We start from the raw sequence: 20397 nt of genomic DNA, 5'->3' as shown, positions 1-20397 counted from the left end.
AACTAACTGACATTTTCTACAGAGCAGTCATTAAATCATTGTTTTCGTTGTTTTTCATACCATCTGTGTCCTTTATTAAATAAGTCACATTGCCTATATAGAGCAAAATAATATTAACATCACTAAATCTGGGAAACCTGTAATACAGAATGACTTGGTTTTCAACTTCCTTTTGGGGATGAATATGTAAGTTTAAATGTAATCAGAAATCATGTCTATGGAGTGACAATGCTGCACTGTATTTACTGCAGACAAAATGAGGGTCAACAGCGTTGTCACTCTATAGACATGATTTCTGATGACATTTAAACTCACAACTAACAACACACACACCTCCTCTTTTCATTCTTTTAATAAGTACCAAGCATAAAATTTTACCATTACAGATGATACAATACTTCATTATAATGATCAAACTGACATTTCCGGTATATAGCCCTTATGGTTGTCCTCAGTACCCTTGAATCTCACAAACACTCCATAATTTTATTTATTGATCATTACTGCAGTGAACCACACAGTTACCAGAGTGCAGTTTTCATTGATTTCCATCTGATCTCCATCATAGCAAGAACCAAGCAAAAGTAGGGAAACTGATCAGAATGTTTCGTCTTTACAAATTAACTGTCAGTGGTAGGTTACTCGGAATTGTTCAGTTGTTCTTGTGGTTGAATGTAACTGAAATTTTTATTAAATGTTACTCCCTGCCATCACAATCATTTATCTTGCTAGGACTAATTAGTATCTGGTATATATCTGGTGCAAACCTTTTGCTCCTGTGCTCCTGTGCTTTGAATTCAAATATTTCCACAGCACTTACAATTCTGACCTGATCTAAAAATCCCCCCTAGCCACTCTCTTTGCTCCTCCATTGACCTACTAATGACTTCCCCACTCATAACCTTTTAACACACATAGCTCCAAGACTTTTCTAGAGGTGCCCCAACTATCTGGAATGGTCTTCCTCATTCTATTTGACTTGGTCCTTGCTACTTTCTGCTCATTTAAAAAAGCACTTAAAACCCATCTTTTCAAACTTGGCTACCTTTCTGTCTCTTAAACCCTCACTACTTTCCACCCACTCCTGATATCCCCCCTCTTAGATTGCAAGCTCTTCTGGGCAGGGTCCTCTTCTCCTCCTAGGTCTGTATCTATCTGTCATTTGCTACCACTATTTAATGTACAGCGCTGCGTAATATGTTGGCGTGATATAAATACTGCTTAATAATTAATCATTTTATTATGTAGCACTGTACAGAATCCATAGTCATCACTAATAGTCCCTCAGAGGCACACATTCTAATGTCCCTACCTAATAGTCATATTTTTCTTACACAGTATGAGACCAATTTCAATGAAAACTAATTAACTTTAAAACAGAACTATAGTTCACTAAAGAAAAAAATGTGATCAAGCAGGGTAATTTTTAAGGAACAGGCGATGTTACTCCTACAATAAAACATGCTTACCCGCAATCTTTTGTGCATGCGCAGCTCAGTGCAGAATGTCAGGAATTTCTGGGCAGGCATTCACGGGAGGTAAGTACCTGCCTGCCCAAACAAGATGGCTGAAGATTGGCTACCCAGTAGAGAAGCAGAAGAAGATGGAGGCACCGGTGACAGAACGGTGACAGATATGTCTATTTACAAGATTTCAATCACATTTTTATCAATGAAGGGAACCCTTCAGCAAACCCTCCTAGTCACAATTTTTTTAAAGTTCTATTTTAACTGCATGTTTTTGGGATGTGGGAGGAAAACTGAAGTGCTCCGTGGAAATCCACACAATCACTGGGAGAACATACAAACTCTATGCAGATTGTTGATAGTATAATGTAGTCTTTTACTCATGGATTTTTAATATTATTATCATTGTTATTATTAGTATTTACTTGTATTCTCTTCCAGTCAGTAAAGAATAATCAGGCAGTTAGGTCACCAATTATTATTGTGAGCTCATTACTAACAGCCAAAACTTTCAAACAACAAAGGTGCAGTGTGCATTTTCATAATGTAAGGCAAACGCTTTGTTCATTGACAGTTTTAGGCTCCTCCAGCAGAGGTGAGTGTAAGTGTAATTCATTGAGCCATAACAATTATTATTTTCAGCTATGTGACTGTTGTAATCAAGTCTGACTACTGGAATTATTACATTCTATGTCAAATAATGATCACATCAAGTTTAGTGAATTGTTCTTTATGAGCACTGTGCATGGGCCTCCATGAGAACCTTACTACCTAATATTGAGCTGAAATGTCTGCACTGACAGGAAGAGATTACAACTCAATTATTATATTACTATTATTCAATCACAGCTTGCAGGGACAGACTCTGACATGTTTCTTGCCACAACACATCACTTTCCCTTTGCATTATTTCCTTTGTTTTCAAGTAAAAAGCATGCTGACAGAAGCGACCTGGCACCAACACTGCATAGGAGTTTAAGGCGTGAACTTGGCGGAAGAATATGATGCCAGTTAAAGCAACCTTACAGGTAAATGAAATAGATTTTGCTTTTTCAACCTCTTTGCACCCACAAGCTAAACATCAATGTTCACCGGCACGTGCCCAGTGAAGTACATGTGTACTTTATGTACATCCTAAGTCTGCCATGGTAGCATCCTATGGAGATTGCTCTAATCTACATGAGCAGGGGCGGGCTGCCATTGGGAACCCTGAAGACTTCATTGGTAACAAACCTGAGTTGTTACTAGTAAAGTTCACTTCATGATGAACCCTTAATTTGCTCTAAACACAAAATTCTAAACCAGTAGAGCCAAAAATCTGGTGAAAAACTATTAAATGCTTTGAAGACACTTGTAGGCAATGCAACATTTTAAAACAAGAAAAAAAGTCTAACCATGCACTGTTAAAGTGGACCCATAGCAATAACTGAGCACAAAAATGCAACAATATACTGCAAAGAATAATACTATATTTGGTTAAACAATCTGTACCCTATTTCAGTAAACAGCAGTCCTTTTGCTCCTGGTAATGACTGCAGCTATGCAACAGGAATCTAGGAGCATAGTGCCACCAGTCTGTTTGGAACGGGGAACCCACATTGGCGATTTGACTAGCGCTGTCTCAATGTGGGCAGGAATACAATTGTAAGCTAGTGTTACCTTCTTGTTTTTGCTTGCACTTTGCTAAATAAAGTTGAAGAGGGGAATAGGTAAGATGTGCTGATATGGGATTGGACATTGAAGAAAACGAAATGTTGCTTTGTCCTGCATGTGTATAGCACAGGTTTGCTTTAAAGGATACTTTGAGTTCACTTAGACAAAGTGCAGTTATCTTGTATGCCCCCTTCCCACAAGCTAACCCAATCCCCACAGATACGCACTTAGTAATATCTGATTGATGGCCATGGTTCTGTTTCTTTACATTCAGCACCGTAAGCCTTCACTATCCTGTGCAATATAGACCTATTGTGCCTGATTTATTAAAACTCTCCAAGGCAAGGATATACTTTCTTCAGTAAAGCTGGGTGAATCAGCAAACTCTGAAAGGATCTGGCTTAGGTTTTTAAAACATTTGCTGGCAAATAGTAAATGACTTTGAAGAAATCCAGTCAAGGTTTGCTGGATCACCCAGCTTCAGTGAAGAAAGTGTATCCTCTCCAAGCTTGGAGAGCTTTATTAAATCAGGGCCATAAACCTCTTCTGTGTTCTGGTATAGAAGGAAAAAAAACAATATTTATATTTTAGGGTAAGCTTTCTATTCAGCCTTTTAATCCTTGGTGAACCCTTGAATTAATTTTAAGTTCTTGGGGAACCCTTGCTAAATACAATTTATTGAGGGTCAGTGGAAAAAAACCTTGTGGGAAAAATTACAAATTTCACCTCTTGGGCTTTTTCAGGAGTATTAAGGAGACCATAGGGATAATGTCCTGTTTGAAATGAGCCAGTAAGGGAACATTGAGGTGAAGAAGAGAGGTCAATTCAAAAGGTTTTTTGATGATATAAAAATTGTAATTGATGGTAAAGAAAGGGAGGAGTTTTTGTGGCATTGAACTGCACCATGAATAAGGTATTCTCTTGTATGTTAATGGGGTTGAAGGCAGAGGTATGGTACACTGAAAGAAGGCAGAGCCTCTGGCCCAAAGAGACACAAAAGTCAATATTTGGCATCTCATTAGGCACCTCTAGTTGTTGATTTTTTTTAAGATTTTGTTTTTACTTCCTGACAATAGAAGGCAGCAGAGTTTTGTACATTTCGGTAATGGGCTTAAAGTAGACTTGAACTCTACTAAAGATTTGATGGTTATAAAGAACATCCAGATAAAGTATAGTAATTGTGCCTAAGCAACATACCCTTTTAAATATTCTTTTTTCTAAGATTCCTCCTAAAAATAGCAATTTACTTCCTAGAATTTGAGTGTGCCAAGGTACTCATGTGCATATACCTTTATAGTTCTATATGTGCAGTGTGAGATCTAAGGCTCTGTTGCCTGTGACTGTTAATGTCTCATTAACCATAATTATTGGATAATTTTTATAAAATAAGTGTACGTATTCTATAATTTCACTTGTTTCTTTAATTTGTTTGGTTTAGGAGCAACAGACAAGATTTAGGTTAATTCAAATTTTTTTAAATATGTCATGGGTATTTTTAATTGTACTAATGGATATGTAATTAAAATGAACATTAGCACTATGGACTGGTATTTGTTTTCGGAAATATGATAAATCTGATATGATAAATCTTTTATTAATATTTACATGGCTAACTTTAAATAAAGGTTTATCAAATGTTGGAGTATCTACTACTAACATTTTTCCTAATGTCAGTGACCACATCTGAATCGATAGAGGAGAGTGACATTAGTGATAAACTGATCATTTCAAAAATATTCAGATATTTTCTCTACCTCCAGTTCTGATTAAAGTGATAGAAAAATTATTACTTTTATGTGTGTTTTTAAGCATATATAGTCTAAAGGATTGGGGCATCACCTGTTTCCCAAGGTTTGTATGTGTGCACGCATTTGCATGTGTGAAGCATGTGGAATAGTGATCATTATTTGTTGTACAATGACAAAGGCATACTGTATGGATCCAACTTCTTATTATTACAGTGAACACATAATGCAAGCTTAATTTAGGCACTATGTAATCACATTAACCAACACCCCCCCCCCCCCCCCCCCCCCATTTATTCCCTATGGAGCTGCGGCCAGTAGAAGCCACATCTAGCGTCCCGATAGGCAGTGGTTCCCTGGTATGAGGAAGCAGTAACTGCACTACAACTGCATGGCCAGTGTGAACATAGTTTAAGTTGCATCAAGTGAATATGGCTAGAATATATTTTTTGTTTGTGTAAGTCTTAATTTCAGGCTGCAAGGAAAATAAATGTGAATATTTTAAGGAGGTGAATATTTTCCTTTTCCACTATATACTTTTGTCGCAGTACATGCTAAGATGTTATCAAAGACAAATTCTTATTGGGAAGATCATAGTTTGTCTGTACTGAGTCCATTCCCTCTCCCTGGGATTTGATTTTATCATTCTGTTTTGCTATATATTTTGTTGTTATTCCTTCTGTTTTGTTTTGAATATTCTGATTTATTATTTTAAAATCAGCAAAACTCTAAATAAAAAAAAACATATAGGCTGGAGGAGATTTATTTATTTGTATTTATATAGCACTGACATAATATGCAGCCCTTCCATAGTTACATCACTAACCATCCCTCAAAGGTGCTTAAAATTTAATATCTCTACCATAGTCATATGTCATTTATACAGTTCAAGGCCTGATGGAATCTCACAGGTAGAACATACAAACTTGTTACAGATAGTGTCCTTGCTGGGATTAGAACCTAGCCACTAAGCCGACCATGCTACTCTACAAACAATGGATATAGACTATTTTCACCAAGCAGTCCACAGCAGCAGTTAGGATAATGGTACCTTTCCAAAATACTTCCCACTGAGGAAGGGAACTAGACAGGGCTTCCTCTATCAATAGTTATTCCTTCTTTTGAACCGTTGCTATATAAAATTACATCAACCAACATACCCTTAAAGAGACTCTCAGGAGAAAAGTTTACCCATACAATGCATAGGTATACAGACAAGTCACAGCTCTTTATAACTCAACCAGAAACAGCATTAACTAATATGCTCCATGAGTCCAAAAATATGGTGATACATCCAAAATTATTTTTTGTGGGAATTAACTAGAATTTAGGTAGTAATAATTACTATTATCCAAAGGCTTACAGTTAACCTCAACCCCCATTTTTCCCCAACCCTCTTTACCTTTCTTCTCCTCCATCTGTTCCTGATTTGCTTTAGCATTTTTTGAAAAGTGGACATTTTAAATAGTAGGGAGATTGAAGGTCCTATTTTGTCTTTCTTGCTACTAAGGATATACTTTGATTTTTTCATATTTTATTAAACTATTATATGTGTTTTTGTTATGGGCTTGAATGTAGATTTTTTTAAAATAAAACTAAAATCCACAGCACAAAAGTAAAAAAAAATGTAATTTTTTTTTTTATTATTTGATGCCATTTTCAATGGGTAAATCTTTGAAAATAAAGCTCATTATAAAAACCCTGTAAAACCCAAAGTGAAAAAAAATGTGCATCAAATATAAGCAAATATTTGGAAATTCCAGTCAAATTTATGATAATTATGTGATTTATATACTAGAAGAACAAACAAAATCAAGGTGGAACTAAAGAACATCATTAATCTTTTATTATCTCATAGAGATTATATTATTGTACAGATATTTCATTATATCATTACAACAGCAAGTGTTTCATTTTCATAAAAGGTTTACAAAGTCATTGCCGGCAGGACAAGTACATACAACAAAGAAAAGTGCTAATAATTAAGTACCAGGTATGGTAAAGCTGGACAATAAAATATGCTCATAACTTCACACAGCCCACTGTGAAAGTATGATACTGCTGATGAGATAAGCTTAATTCTTAAAGTTTGTACGGCAAGACTTGGCGTAATATTACAAAGATAATTAATACACATAGGTAATAAAACTTTCTAATAATGTCCCAAAATCCTCTGTATCTTGGTGCTATTTAACAAATAGCCAGTTGTAATTCATTAATACAGCTTACTAAGACTTAAATTTTTCCTTCATATATGACAAATACTAATAGACAGCTTAGTTGCTGAAAAGGCTCCTCTCCTGTAACAGGATGATAGTGTTCAGTTTGCATAGTCACTAAAGGTTCACATGAGACTCTGACCTAATAGCCATAATAGTCATCATATTTATATGCATGTAGAAGCAACACCATAAAAATGGTGTACCAAATGCTTGGCGTCCTGAATATTGCATAAAAGATGCCTGTTCCCCAGGTCTATTGAGTGGCCATCATAGGGAAGCGCAGTTTGGCAGTAAAAAGATGCCGCTTGTGTTTCATAGTAAGTCCATACAGAGGAGACATATCCAGTTTTTCAGCATCTTGTATAGAAAATTGCAACTGCTGAAGCATGGTGGTGAGAAAGAGGAAAACTTCAGTTCTGCCAATTGCTTCACCAATGCATCTTCTCTTGCCCAGGCCAAAAATGAGGACTTTTTCAATCTCATTTTTATTTATGGATAAGCCGTCTTGATTTAGGAAGCGTTCTGGGCTGAATTTGAATGGGTCTTTCCATAGTTTCCTAACATAGTAAAAGAAACAACAAATTGGTGATCCTTAATAAAAAAAGGTGTAAATATTATTCTGACTTGTGCAGCCATTAGAGAATCAACCACAAACAATAATACTGCAGAGATGCAGAAATATCTTATTTAATGTACTGCGCTGCGTAATATGTTGGTGCTATAAAAATCCTGTTTCATAATAATATTATTAACATCTTGTTAAATACTAATTGACACTCACAGTAAATTCCTACAATCTTGGACACCCAGGCTCCTATTTGAGTTTCTGTTCTAACTCTCACTCTGACCGCCAACTAATATGAATGAAATCAGGTAGATTGGCTAACTCCAGAGGTTTACTGACTACTACCCTGACCTCCCTGGATTCATTGACTTTCGACTATTTTTTTCATATGATACAATATGGTATCACATTTGTATATATTTACACCACTTCATGTATGATGTTCCTCACATCCTTTTTACATCCTTACATCCAACTTACTGTTAGACTACCAAACTACTATAATGTGTAATTTGTTATTTAATAAAATAATGGAGAAATAAAAATGATACTTACGGGTCATGATTCACTTGCCACTGGTTGACCATCACACATATTCCTTTGGGTATAAAGTATCCATTGAGCACAGTGTCAGTGGTGGTGCTGTAACATAAAACAAACATCTTACTTATTTATATTCAAATCCCAGAAATCATTTTAATTTTAAAAACAGTTCAAAATGATTACAAAAAAATGTATTGCTATCTATGTCACTCTAACTCTTCAACACTCTATCCAACTCTAAAAACAAAAAAACAAGCAAAAAAAAAAAACACTTGGGCATTCTGATATATTGTTCCAATACTACTACTTCATAATTCACTGATAACATTAGTAAGAATTATTACAATGTCAGGAGAAAGCTGCAAACTCACACTTTACAGCTTTTGTACCTGACCATTACAATTGATCCAGATTGGATGCATTATTATACAATAAATACTGAAAGACTGGACCTCTACAGTGTTAATTTACATATCTGTCAATATGGTAGAAGACGGTTATAGCTTGTTTTTCTTTTGTTGCATGTTTTTACTTTTATTAGAACATTTAATATTGTTTCTACCTACCAGTGTGGAATTGTAAAGGGAAGGAAGGAGGAATGACGGAACATCTCCAAGATGAAGGCTTCTGTATAAGGCAGCTGAGATCTGTCTGACAGTTTTGGCCTTCGTTCTCTGCCGATAACTTGATCTGTTACAGGATACAGAATATATTATATTTATATATTTAAAACTCTACTGCAAAAAAATATGTAGAAAAATGGTATAAAAAAATCACACTGCATAGAAAAACATACATACTTTGCACAGAATTAAATAATAAAACTGCACACTTTAATGTGTGATTAAAGTACTATTCATAAATGTAATATTGCGGCAGCACACATTCAGTAATATATTGTTTTGGGTATTATGTCTTAACACATGTAGCTGAGATTTTTTTCATAACTGCACTTCTTAAAGAATAGTTATATCTGCACAAAAAGCAATCCAAATTAACTATATATATTTAAGATTTCAAGCCTAATGTCTTACCCAATTCAGCTTGTATTTTCTCTTGTATTTTAGGGTTAGCCACAAGATACATCAGAGACCATGACAAGGCAGTGGTTATTGTATCAAATCCTAAAATAAAAAACAATAACGATCTTAAAACATTATGTTTTTTTTTCAGTAGTAAGCAATTCATTTTCAGGTTGGCAATTTATGAAATGTGATGTCCAAGCCAGAGTATAGGTTGCTTAAAAGGCCATAGGCCATTTATAAAAGTAAGCTTCTGCAGGGGACAGAATGTGAGATACAATATTTATCATTACATTAGTATGTGCTGGGGAATTCTAAAGAGTAGCCACCACCAAGCCCTTTGGTAAGCCAAACACTGTAGAATTTGTTAGTCCAAACTGGAGAAAAGTATAAAATGTCCGTAAGAGGGGATTTTTTGTCTAATGACCCCCGTCTTTGTCTAGGTTTAATTTTTGCAATGGGGCAATATTAATGTATTATAGGCAGTTCTTGTACTTTGGGCATACGAATTATATTGGAGGTTGACATAAAAATTCTACATCCTTGTTAGTGCTTTTGTTGTAGCAGCATTACAACACCACCCAGCAGAGTATTGGGTTAAAAAGGAACAAGTGGTAAACTTTTTAAGGAAAATTGAATATCAGTGCTGCTTAGTTTATAATCACAAACAAGTTGTACACTGGTACTGGAATATTTGTACGGCTAGGCTTTTTTAATATACTTCTGTACACTTACCAGCCCCAAAGAGGTCGTTCACGATGTTGATAATTTTTTGGTCTGATAACTGCACGTTAGAGTTTTCATCCATTTTTTTCTCTTGAGAGTGTTGAATTAGAGAGTCAGTAATGTCTCTAACAAAATTCTGAAATGAAGACAAAACATTAGTGTAACAAATTCAGACACTTTTTTTTAGGTTATATTTTTGTATATTATAGTAACATGATAACATGTACTAATATGTTTGATTAGAGTTCTTACCTTATCATATGTTTTGTAATGCTGATGAACAATGTTTTGGGTGAAGCTTGTAAACTTTTTGTTAACTTCTACAAATTTCTTCATGGTCTGGTTTGGAAGATATTGAAGAATAGGGATAAAATCGGCAGGATTTCCTGATGCAGCTGCTGCTCCAAACTCATCAGTCAGGTTGACCAGGTCAAGGAAATTTTGGTCATCATGATTGTAGCGTGTTCCGAAACACATTGCACAAATCACATTGGCTACAGAAACCACAATGTACCTGTAGGGGTCAAATTCTCCCTTTTCTTCAATGAGCTGCTGGAATTTTCTGACAAGGTATTCTGCTTCTTTACTTATGTGTTCTTCCACCAAAGATGTATTAGATGTGAAGGAGGGAGCCGTGGCAAAGGTCTTCAGGGCATTATGTGCCAATCTACGACGAGCTTTCCATACCTCGCCAGAATCAGGACTAAATGTTAAACTTTGTCCATCTCCAATCAAGCGGAAGGTAAACAGGTCTGGACGTCCAAGAAACACATCACCTTGCTTCAGCAAAGCTTGTCGGATTGTTTCTAGACCACTCAGCACCAGCACAGGCTTTGTACCTATCTGGATTTGAAGAACATCGCCATAACTCTCACTCATTTTGGTAAGACTGAGATGGGGATTCTTACTTAGTGACAGCAGATTTCCTATCAATGGCAGAGGAAATGGCCCAGGCATTGGTTTTGTACCAGAAGGAACCCTCTTTCTGTAGGATTTGAGGATCAGGTAAACCACAGAAAATACCACAGAGGCAAGAAGCACCTCTGTGGCCGATAACCCACTAAAGTAGCTGATCAAACTAATCATTTTGCCTAGGAGAAAAACAAAAAAGAAGACAATGCTATAAACCACATGTTAAGAAATAGAATATAGTCTGAGACTTTATTTTACAACATCCTAATATTTTAATATTATGTAGTTATAAGGCATCAACTATGCAAGCAAAGTGCAATCATTACACAGTAAAATATTTATTATGCAACTTGAAATGATTGGAAGTAATGTAAGTCATAAGGGCCTGATAAAGAAAATAAAACTGATAATCTTAGATATTTATAAACCTATAGGGCTGACAGGGCAAATGTAGTACCAAGAACTATTTTATATCTATGACACAATTATATTGTAAACATATATCATATATTTTGTAAACTGCTGCATTTGTTAGGTTCCTTTATGGACAGTGAAAGGCATTGGGGAAACAGTAAAAAATATATATAAACTAGCTCACTGATAGTTGCCAAACTAATGTGACATTAAAAAACCTAAGCAGCCATCCGTATTGGACTTAATGCATTTGATGATAATAGATTCCTTTAGACAGAAGCATTTTATATTCAAAGTAAAGTTTTATAACCCCAATTGTGGAGATAAGGACATACGTAACTGATTCTAATTATATGCAATCAGCCAGTCACTAATAATTTGTTGGTGAACCTAAATTATATACACGACTTGCTATATGTATAGGTAACTTACTATAGCAAGTTTGAGTGTTACTAGATCTTTTGCTTTTTTAACGCTAAATGCAGTCACGGAAATGACATAACGCATGTCTAGTGTGTATTGTAAAACTTGCAAAAACATGTTTGTAATTTGATTACCTGACATCAAAGAAAAGGATATACATTACATAAGGTGTCAAGTAGAAAGTAATTTATGTGTAAGTCACAGAATAAATACTGAATAGTTTATGTAGCCTATAATGGTCATTTGAAGAAGATTAAAAGGTGTAGCTGCATATAATCACTAGGTATGACTCTCCTGAACCTGTTCACATTAAACAGATCTTGACAAATACTCTTTGATTTTGCTTCTTATTGTTACATAGGGCATAATTTTTTTCATGTGATAATTTTCAAGCCTTAATGTGATGATGACCAATCTATGTCCAATATGCAAGTACTTAGATATTGGTCAATCCATGTCTGACGTCCAACAATTTTAATGATAGTCAGTTCGTGTGTGACATCCAATCACTTGGATAATAGTCAATCCATGTGTCACGCTCAAGTGCTTGGATAATGGTCAATCAATGCCTAACAACCCAGTATTTTATAGGGAGTAGGTGTGAATTAATGACTGGTCAGGTTGGAACCTTTTGTCTGATCCTCTATACGCCTCCACAGCCAGGAACCGAGGTAACATTATGCACCTAAATACTCCAAGTCCCTTAGATGTGTGGCTAACTTAAAGTGATCCCTGCTCTCTGGAATATTGAAGCAAGAGTTCCAGTTTTTGAATCAGTAGTTTAAGCACTTTACATAATTTGGGTTGCAGGGATTTTAGGGACATGGTTATGAAATAGGGCTCTATTTATAAAAGGGATAATCTGATATTCCTTCTCAAACATTCCCTGTGGGAATCAATTACTGCCATTGAAACACATGGACTTGGAAGATTCCTACGAGGGAACGTCTGATTCCCTTTTTTACAAATAAGAGTTAAATGTTTAAATGTAAAATGTTTTTACATAGAGTTAAATGTAATTTTGTAAAACTAGGATATGTTTAAAGGGCCAGGTTTCGAGTTAAGGGGTTACTTTAGGGGTTATATTAAGGTTTGAGGGACAGGCATATGAGGAGAACGCAATGAATATAAAATAAGACATTTATTATACAAATAAATTTGATCAATATGTGTTAATTGATCAAAAACATTTCTATGCAAAGTTTTCATTTGATACATTTATTTATGAATTCTTTTTCCTACTTAGCACATTGATCTTAGTTTACTGTTGCTTTGCCGCAATGAAAGTCTGTCAGTCCACTCCAACTGAATGAAAGCAATAGATTTTTTTTTTTTTGTAAGGCAATGAAGTTGTTAGCAGACATTCTAAATGATTGCCACATGTACATGTATATACAAATGTATGCAAAGAAAGCCAGTCATTATCTGTATTTGACAGGGGTCAATTAAAGCATTGAAGCCAGAAGATATAATGACAGCTAACCAACCAGCATTTTCCAATATTGCAATTTATTAGCGGATTAGGTATATTTAAGTCCAAAATATGCAAAATGTCAAACCACATTAGGAGTTTACCCTTGAAGACCATCTTTTAAAAATACTCGATTCCTTACATGCATGCAAAAAAGTCACTTCTTATCAATATTTGCTTGGAATCACATAATTGAAGCCAGGAAACATAATGCCAGCCAGGCAATCAGCATTTACTAATGAAAAGACAGTAATATCAGAGAACAAACTATCCATGCAAAACTACTATAAAGCAGAAGACTTACCATTTTCATTACCACAGAAAGACACAACCCTTTGTGGCTAAACTAATACCTATGCCATACCTGTGTATATAAATGACATTGTGCTTATGGGATCACCTAATACATCCATTCATCAAAGTCACAGCTTTGGGAGTGCAAATCCACAATAATAATAGATAAAAAGGAAGGAAACATTATGAGTGTCTCCTGCAATTCGGAGGGGATCTCAGGCTACCAGTCCATGTGGGGCTGAATTACTACTTACTGCAAAAGTGTTGCTTTTGTAAAAATATATAAACAGATATGGAACACATGATAAGAATTACATACAATATTATCTGTTAGCTGGAATATAATGCAGCCATCTGTATTGAACTTATTGCATTTGATGTTAATAGATTCTTTTAGACAGAGGCATTTTATATTTATAGTAAAGTTTGATATATTAGAAAAATGGATATTAAACATAAAAGTTACATCCAGTATATGTAACACCTACATCATAATTAGCGGTAAATGCATAGTATTGCCTCCTACATACCGTGACAGTTTTCCCAGATGTGGAGGAGCGCTGCTTCTAGCTACAGGTGAGCCGCTGCTTGAACCCTGCCAGTGCAGAGCGCAGCCTGCGAGCTGTTATATACTCCTCGCCGACTTCTCATTGGTCAGAGCTCCACCTCACATGACCAACCCGCTGGAGAGCCGCCACCAGGCTCATCATTACCACCAGTGCAGAGCTTGCGTGAAGAACACGGAGCCTCCTAGGAGCCATTCACTGCGAGAACAGATCTAATAGCCAGATAAGCATGGGGCGGGACACAAGCCTCAATACAAGGAGCACAATCACACAACTAAGAAAAGTGCCAGGCTTCTGCCTATGTGATAGAAAAATACATGTACACTTACAGCTCGTATGGGGCTCATACCACCAGATGTACAGGACATCAGATGTATAGAATAGAGCTCATACCACCAGATTTACAGAAGTCTAACATCAGATGTATAGAACTCATATACAACTCATACATGTACTGTATTGAGCTCATACCATGGAACGTATAGAATTCACACTATCAGATGTATAGAACCCATACTATCAGTTGTATGTGGCTCATAGCTGAAAATGTATTGAACTCATACCATCAGATGTGCATAACTCATTCTAACACTTGTATATGGCTGTTACTGTAAAATATAAAGAACTCATACCATCAGATGTACAGAACTCATTCTAACACTTGTATGTGGCTGTTACTATAAAATGTACAGAACTCACTATCACTTATATGTGGCTCATACCATCAGATGTACAGAACTTATACTATCCCCTGTATAGGGCTCATACCATCTTATATTTAGAACTCATACTATCCCCTGTATGGGGCTCATACCATCTTTTATATAGAACTCATATTATCACTTGTATGGGGCTCATACCATCTTATATATAGAACTCATATTATCACTTGTATGGGGCTCATACCATCTTATATATAGAACTCAAAATATCACTTGTATGGGGCTCATACACAAAATGTATAGAACTTATCTATCACATCTTACTATCATATGTATATAACTCGTACTATCACTTGTAAAGGAAGAATACCATCACTCGTATGTATACACTTTTATAGGGCTCATACTAGCCCTCTTATAGTGCTCATACCATTACTTGTATGGGACTCAGACCATCATTTATATGGGGCTCATATCATTATCTGTATAGGGGTCATATATACACTTGTAAAGAATTTATACCATCAGTTAAATAGGTCTCATATCATTAGTTGTATAGGGCTCATACCATGACTTGCATAGGGGTCCCTACCATCGGAATGTACTGAATCATATATATAGAATTGAGCTCAAAGCCTGGTGAAGATCCACATTTCGCATATTTTATGTTATCAGAGTCTCATTTTATCCCTCATTCTCTAGTGGTAACATGGTTACCATTTATCGCTTTCATAGAGCTCATACTGTGTAAAGCTCATATTGGTTGTATAGTGTGCATATCAGCTGTTGTATCCTCATACTATCATTTCATCGGTTGTATGATAACAGTGATCTCACTTGCATAGGGTTTATAGCATCAGTGATATAGGGATCACTTTCCAGTATGGGGCTCATACTATCACATGTTCAGTGTTTGGTCCTAAGTTTCTGTTGAGGGGCTTGTGATACTCCTTGTATGGGGCACATACCATCATGTGTATGGCTACCACTGTTTAGTGCTCATACCATCAGCTGTAAGGTGCTCATGATATCATTTGTGTAGTGTTTTTAACAGTTGTAGAGTGATCGAGATATCACCTGTGTAGGTCTCATACCATCAGGTGTATGGGACTCATAATATTATTAGTAAAAAACTTATACCATCAGGTGTATGGGACTCATAATATTATTAGTAAAGAACTTACACCATCAGGTGTATGGGACTCATAATATTATTAGTAAAAAACTTATACCATCAGGTGTATGGGACTCATAATATTATTAGTAAAGAACTTATACCATCATGTGTATGGGACTCACTGTGTCATAAAACCTATAAAAGTGGTACCTTGAGTCTAACACACCTGATGTTACGAGTCCTATGGGGCTCTTATACCATTAGTTAGTGAGGGTCATGGTGTCACTTGGCTCATACCATTAGGTGTATGGGGCTCATTATGCCAGTGGTACTGGGATTATGACGTCAGATCTATTAGGCTCAATGTATTACTTATATAAGACTCATACATGTATGGGTTCCATTGTATCATTTGTATAGGGCTCATACAATCAGTTTTATGGTGCTTATACATTCACTGGAATAAGGTACACGCCATCAATTTTATGGTGATTATAGTATCACTGGTATAGGGCTCATGCCATAAATTGTAGGGTTTATTAGTATCACTTTTATAGAGCTCATACTATCAGGTGTAAGTGTATTGGGTTAATGTTACTTGTATAGGACTTATTATACTTAGGTGCACAGGACATATGATATAATTAGGATAGAACCCATATAATCGTGCAGCAGATAAGGTATTTTCTAAAATTTTCGAAATTTTCTGGATCGACTACTCTATATACATAATATGCTAATATGCACACACATATAAATATATAAATATATATATTGTATATGTATATTTTATATACTATTCTAGTATCATAATAATCTATGATAAATAATACTAATATGTATATATATATATATATATATATATTTTTTTTTTTTTTTTTTATTTATTGTTAGGTTTTTAGAAGACCAGCCTTTCCCTAGAATGGATCCTTCTGTGGTTTTTCATGTTCTTTAGCAGTGATCACATCGATCTTTTTCATTACCAACAATATGGAGTACTGCTTTTATTATACTGTTAGGGGACACCACATTTTTTGTTACAGTTATTTAATTTTGTTTTAATGATTTATTCCTTAATAAAAACCTTTCTAGTATTTATTGTTATTGTTCTATGAGATGTAGGTATATTAATTTTATCAGGGGTTCCCTGAGACCTGAAAATTGCTTGGACTGCCACTGATCTGACCTATACTCAGTGACATATGAGAATGATAAAGTGGAGGTAATGAATACAATACTACATATTGCAGTTACCCAAAGAAACCATATTTTATGGTATTGTATTCTAGTGACTGAAAAGCTTTTGACTGATTTTCATGGATTGTGGGCTTTACAGCACTTTGTTTAATAAACCAAAAAAATGTGAGATGTTGGAGCATATTGCATAGAACAAAAGACAATACCCTTTTATTACTAACATTTTTTCACCCCAGTGAATGGTAGCATTTTCTCATGTACAACTATTAAAAATAATAAATAATAATAACATCTAAAGATCAAATAACCTATGATATCAGAATATATCGGAGACATTTCCATTTCCTACTAATGATTTGTGTTAGCCCATCACATAATTCTGATCCGTAATAAAATTAATATTGTGATATCTGAGACTCTTATACCTGGTCCAATTACAGCAAATTATATATTTCTATATTTTCTTCTATCATACCATCATCAAAGTATCCCTGTTATGATGACATGTACAATTTAACTTTCAAACAAAAATCATCTCTTCAAAAAAGCAAACTCTTCTATATTATGTTAGCCAAATCCATGGTGTTGCTTAATCAGTGTTTGCAAAATATACTTTTTTGTAAGTTTACAACCTGCACGGAAAGCTCTGATTGTAAAACATAAATAACTATAAACATATATACAACAGTGCCTATTGTACACATAAATAAGATCAGCAACAGATCAGCAAAGATATACTATATTTTCACCGGTAAAAGGACATCGGACAGACTATTTCATCTTTTTTTATTGTTGTACATTTCGAAAAAATCCTATTTGTTCCTACTATTTTTGTATCATATAATATTAAAATGCAATGATTGTAGTTTGGCTACAAGGAAGCAACAATTCGAATAGTCTATTAACGAATCATTTATGTTTAATTTGCAAATCTTTGTGAGCAGCCTACACATCCTATGAATGACATACAATATAAATTGTAAAAAAAATGGCAGCATTGTAGTGAAAATGCTAATTTTACAATTACCAGTCAATATGAGGAATATTAATAATTATAATAATGATTCTTTTGTACAACATTTTGTAAAATGATGATCAATCAGAGATACAGGTTACACTTTGTGATTCCTGATTATCACAGGAGTTGGTCTAATAGCAGAAATTAATTGCAAACATTCACCTTTCATATTCACCTACAATAATTACAGAAATGTCATTAAACAGTTATTGCCACATTGGTTTGTATTTCAACACAATTTAGCAGTGGTGGTCTTTGGATGTGATATATATCCAGGAAAGGGGGGGTAGCTCTTTCTATTATTGGTTATATTTATCAGCATGATAATTCTGATTCATGAAAGCTGCAGAAAAGTGCAATCAGTACCAATAGCAACCAATCAAAATAAACATGTAATTGTTTCTATAAAAAGAAAGAAACACTGGTTGCTAAAGACATTTCTCTTTAGCTGTAATATTTTTTATATACGTCTGTGGTTATTTAAATGGTCAATGCAAAGTGCAGTCAGATCTGATTTCTTGGTTACAGCAATTTGTTCACAATAGTTGCATTACTTTGTGAAAGTATGCTGTTTTTTGCTACAATATATATTTATATTGAAAAGAACATCAAAGTGCATTTGATCCATAGAGAGAAGTCCTGCTATATAATAAAGTTGAGATAACTTTGCAACCTGTGGAGGAACTTTGAAGCAACAATGATCCCAATGTGCAATCGATAGAATTGTAAGTGTGAATCGATATCGATCGATGTGAAGGCTGTGCTGTGGGATCATGCAGTTTGTGTAGTCCAGTCTGTAGGGTAGTTAACGTTTAAGCTGATAGTCTGTCTCCTGTGGGTTAAAGATTGCCAGCTTGCGTGACAACTCACTTGCAGTAGCAGCAGATCCAGTAGAAGTCTGTAGGGTGGGGGTAGGGTGTGAAGAAATTGTTGGGGAGGGGGTGATCAAGGATACATGTGAAAAAGAAGAAGGGGTCTCCTGAGGGGAATCAGGGCAATTCCTGATTTGCAGAGCAGGGTGCGTGACACAGGGCATTGCGTGACAACAGGTAACTGTACTTTAGAGCAAATGACACACACCTGACATACCATCCAGCTCCATTCAGCGATGCCAATAAACAGCAGGCACCACAATACACACCTGCTTTTATAATCAGTTAGCTATCTCTGTCTGGATGCAGAGCACCTGTGCCAAGAGAAATATTTGTCCCTGGCATGCTGTCAGGTCACCCAACCTTTCACTGGCATATTTGTGTTTCATGTGTATAAGTGCAGAACATTAATGCATAAACAGCCTGTGGCTGATTACCTGAAAGTCATGTCATCCTGCTCTGATCACCTTCAAAGGGAGACAATATTTAATGTGCAGATCCCCTGACAATAGGTTTGAAATGATCTCATCCAGACTTGAGTGAAAACTTATACATATATGAAATGTGCATTGACAGATGGGGAAAACATGATCATCTGGAATGATATGAGGGAGAGTTAGGTTCACCTTGCAGACTCTTGTAGTTCACTAGGAGATGAACCTGTACTGATCTAGGCTGCCTTGCTTATGTCTTGTGAAAAATGCCATGTGCCTGGTTCCCTGACAGAACTGCTGATCCGCAAACTCCTACCTGGTTGGTGAAATAATTCAGCCAGGCAATCAATATTACCAAAAAGTGCACCCTACATATTCTGCACTGTACAGACAGAGGCTGCCATGACCCCTACATAGTGGGCTAGAGTGCAAGCTCATGGAACAAGGTAATATCTGACTTAGAAAAGCTTTCAAGTAAAATGAATCAACGCAAAACAAAAATTGTTTTGGCTTCATTTTTTTCAACAATATCTAAATAGGTTTTGTACATTTCAGTTTACATTTTACCCAAATATTATTGTTTTTTTTACTATTTATATAACAGGTACTCTGACATTCCTTGGTAGGAATCAATTACTGCCATTGAAACAAATGGACCTGGAGAATTCCCACGAGGGAATGTTTGGGGGAATGCCTGATTCCCTGTTTTATCATTAAAGCTAAAGGTGGTCTATTTATATCTGGCATTCACTTGTACATCTTCCAGGTCAATGTATTCCAATGACAGTTTATTCTCTACTAGGGAATGTTTCAGTGAATGTCTGCTTTATAAATAGACCCCCTAATAGTCATATTCATTCTAATTGAATTTCAGACATTTAATACATAATAATAGTTGAACTCATCATCTTTATAATTTAACAGCCATGTAAGATATATCCAATTTACACTTGCATGAATATTCTTCAAGTCATTGTGATCCCTTGGTATAATTGTCTGGCCACATAAACATTAGCAGTCACATCAGGAAAATGTTCTAACAGCTTTACCCTATTAAATCCTGAAGTAGGTCAGG

General features: G+C 35.4%; 1 protein-coding gene across 1 annotated transcript; it reads right to left on the bottom strand.

The window, feature by feature from the left end:
• Positions 1 to 6695: 6695 nt before the first annotated feature.
• On the bottom strand, positions 6696 to 14118 carry CYP1A1 (cytochrome P450 family 1 subfamily A member 1). The gene is made up of 7 exons (XM_072402193.1): positions 13987 to 14118; positions 10195 to 11033; positions 9952 to 10078; positions 9229 to 9318; positions 8761 to 8884; positions 8207 to 8293; positions 6696 to 7643 (listed from the first exon to the last, which is right to left on the bottom strand). Exons 2-7 carry the CDS (start codon positions 11026 to 11028, stop codon positions 7340 to 7342), a joined length of 1566 nt encoding a protein of 521 aa, XP_072258294.1. The 5' UTR covers positions 11029 to 11033; positions 13987 to 14118; the 3' UTR covers positions 6696 to 7339.
• Positions 14119 to 20397: the final 6279 nt, after the last annotated feature.

This window comes from Pyxicephalus adspersus, chromosome 2 (assembly GCF_032062135.1).
Source record: "Pyxicephalus adspersus chromosome 2, UCB_Pads_2.0, whole genome shotgun sequence".
NCBI lineage: Eukaryota > Metazoa > Chordata > Amphibia > Anura > Pyxicephalidae > Pyxicephalus > Pyxicephalus adspersus.
Note: the sequence above shows the minus strand (reverse complement) of the source record. Positions and strands in the feature narration are given on the sequence as shown.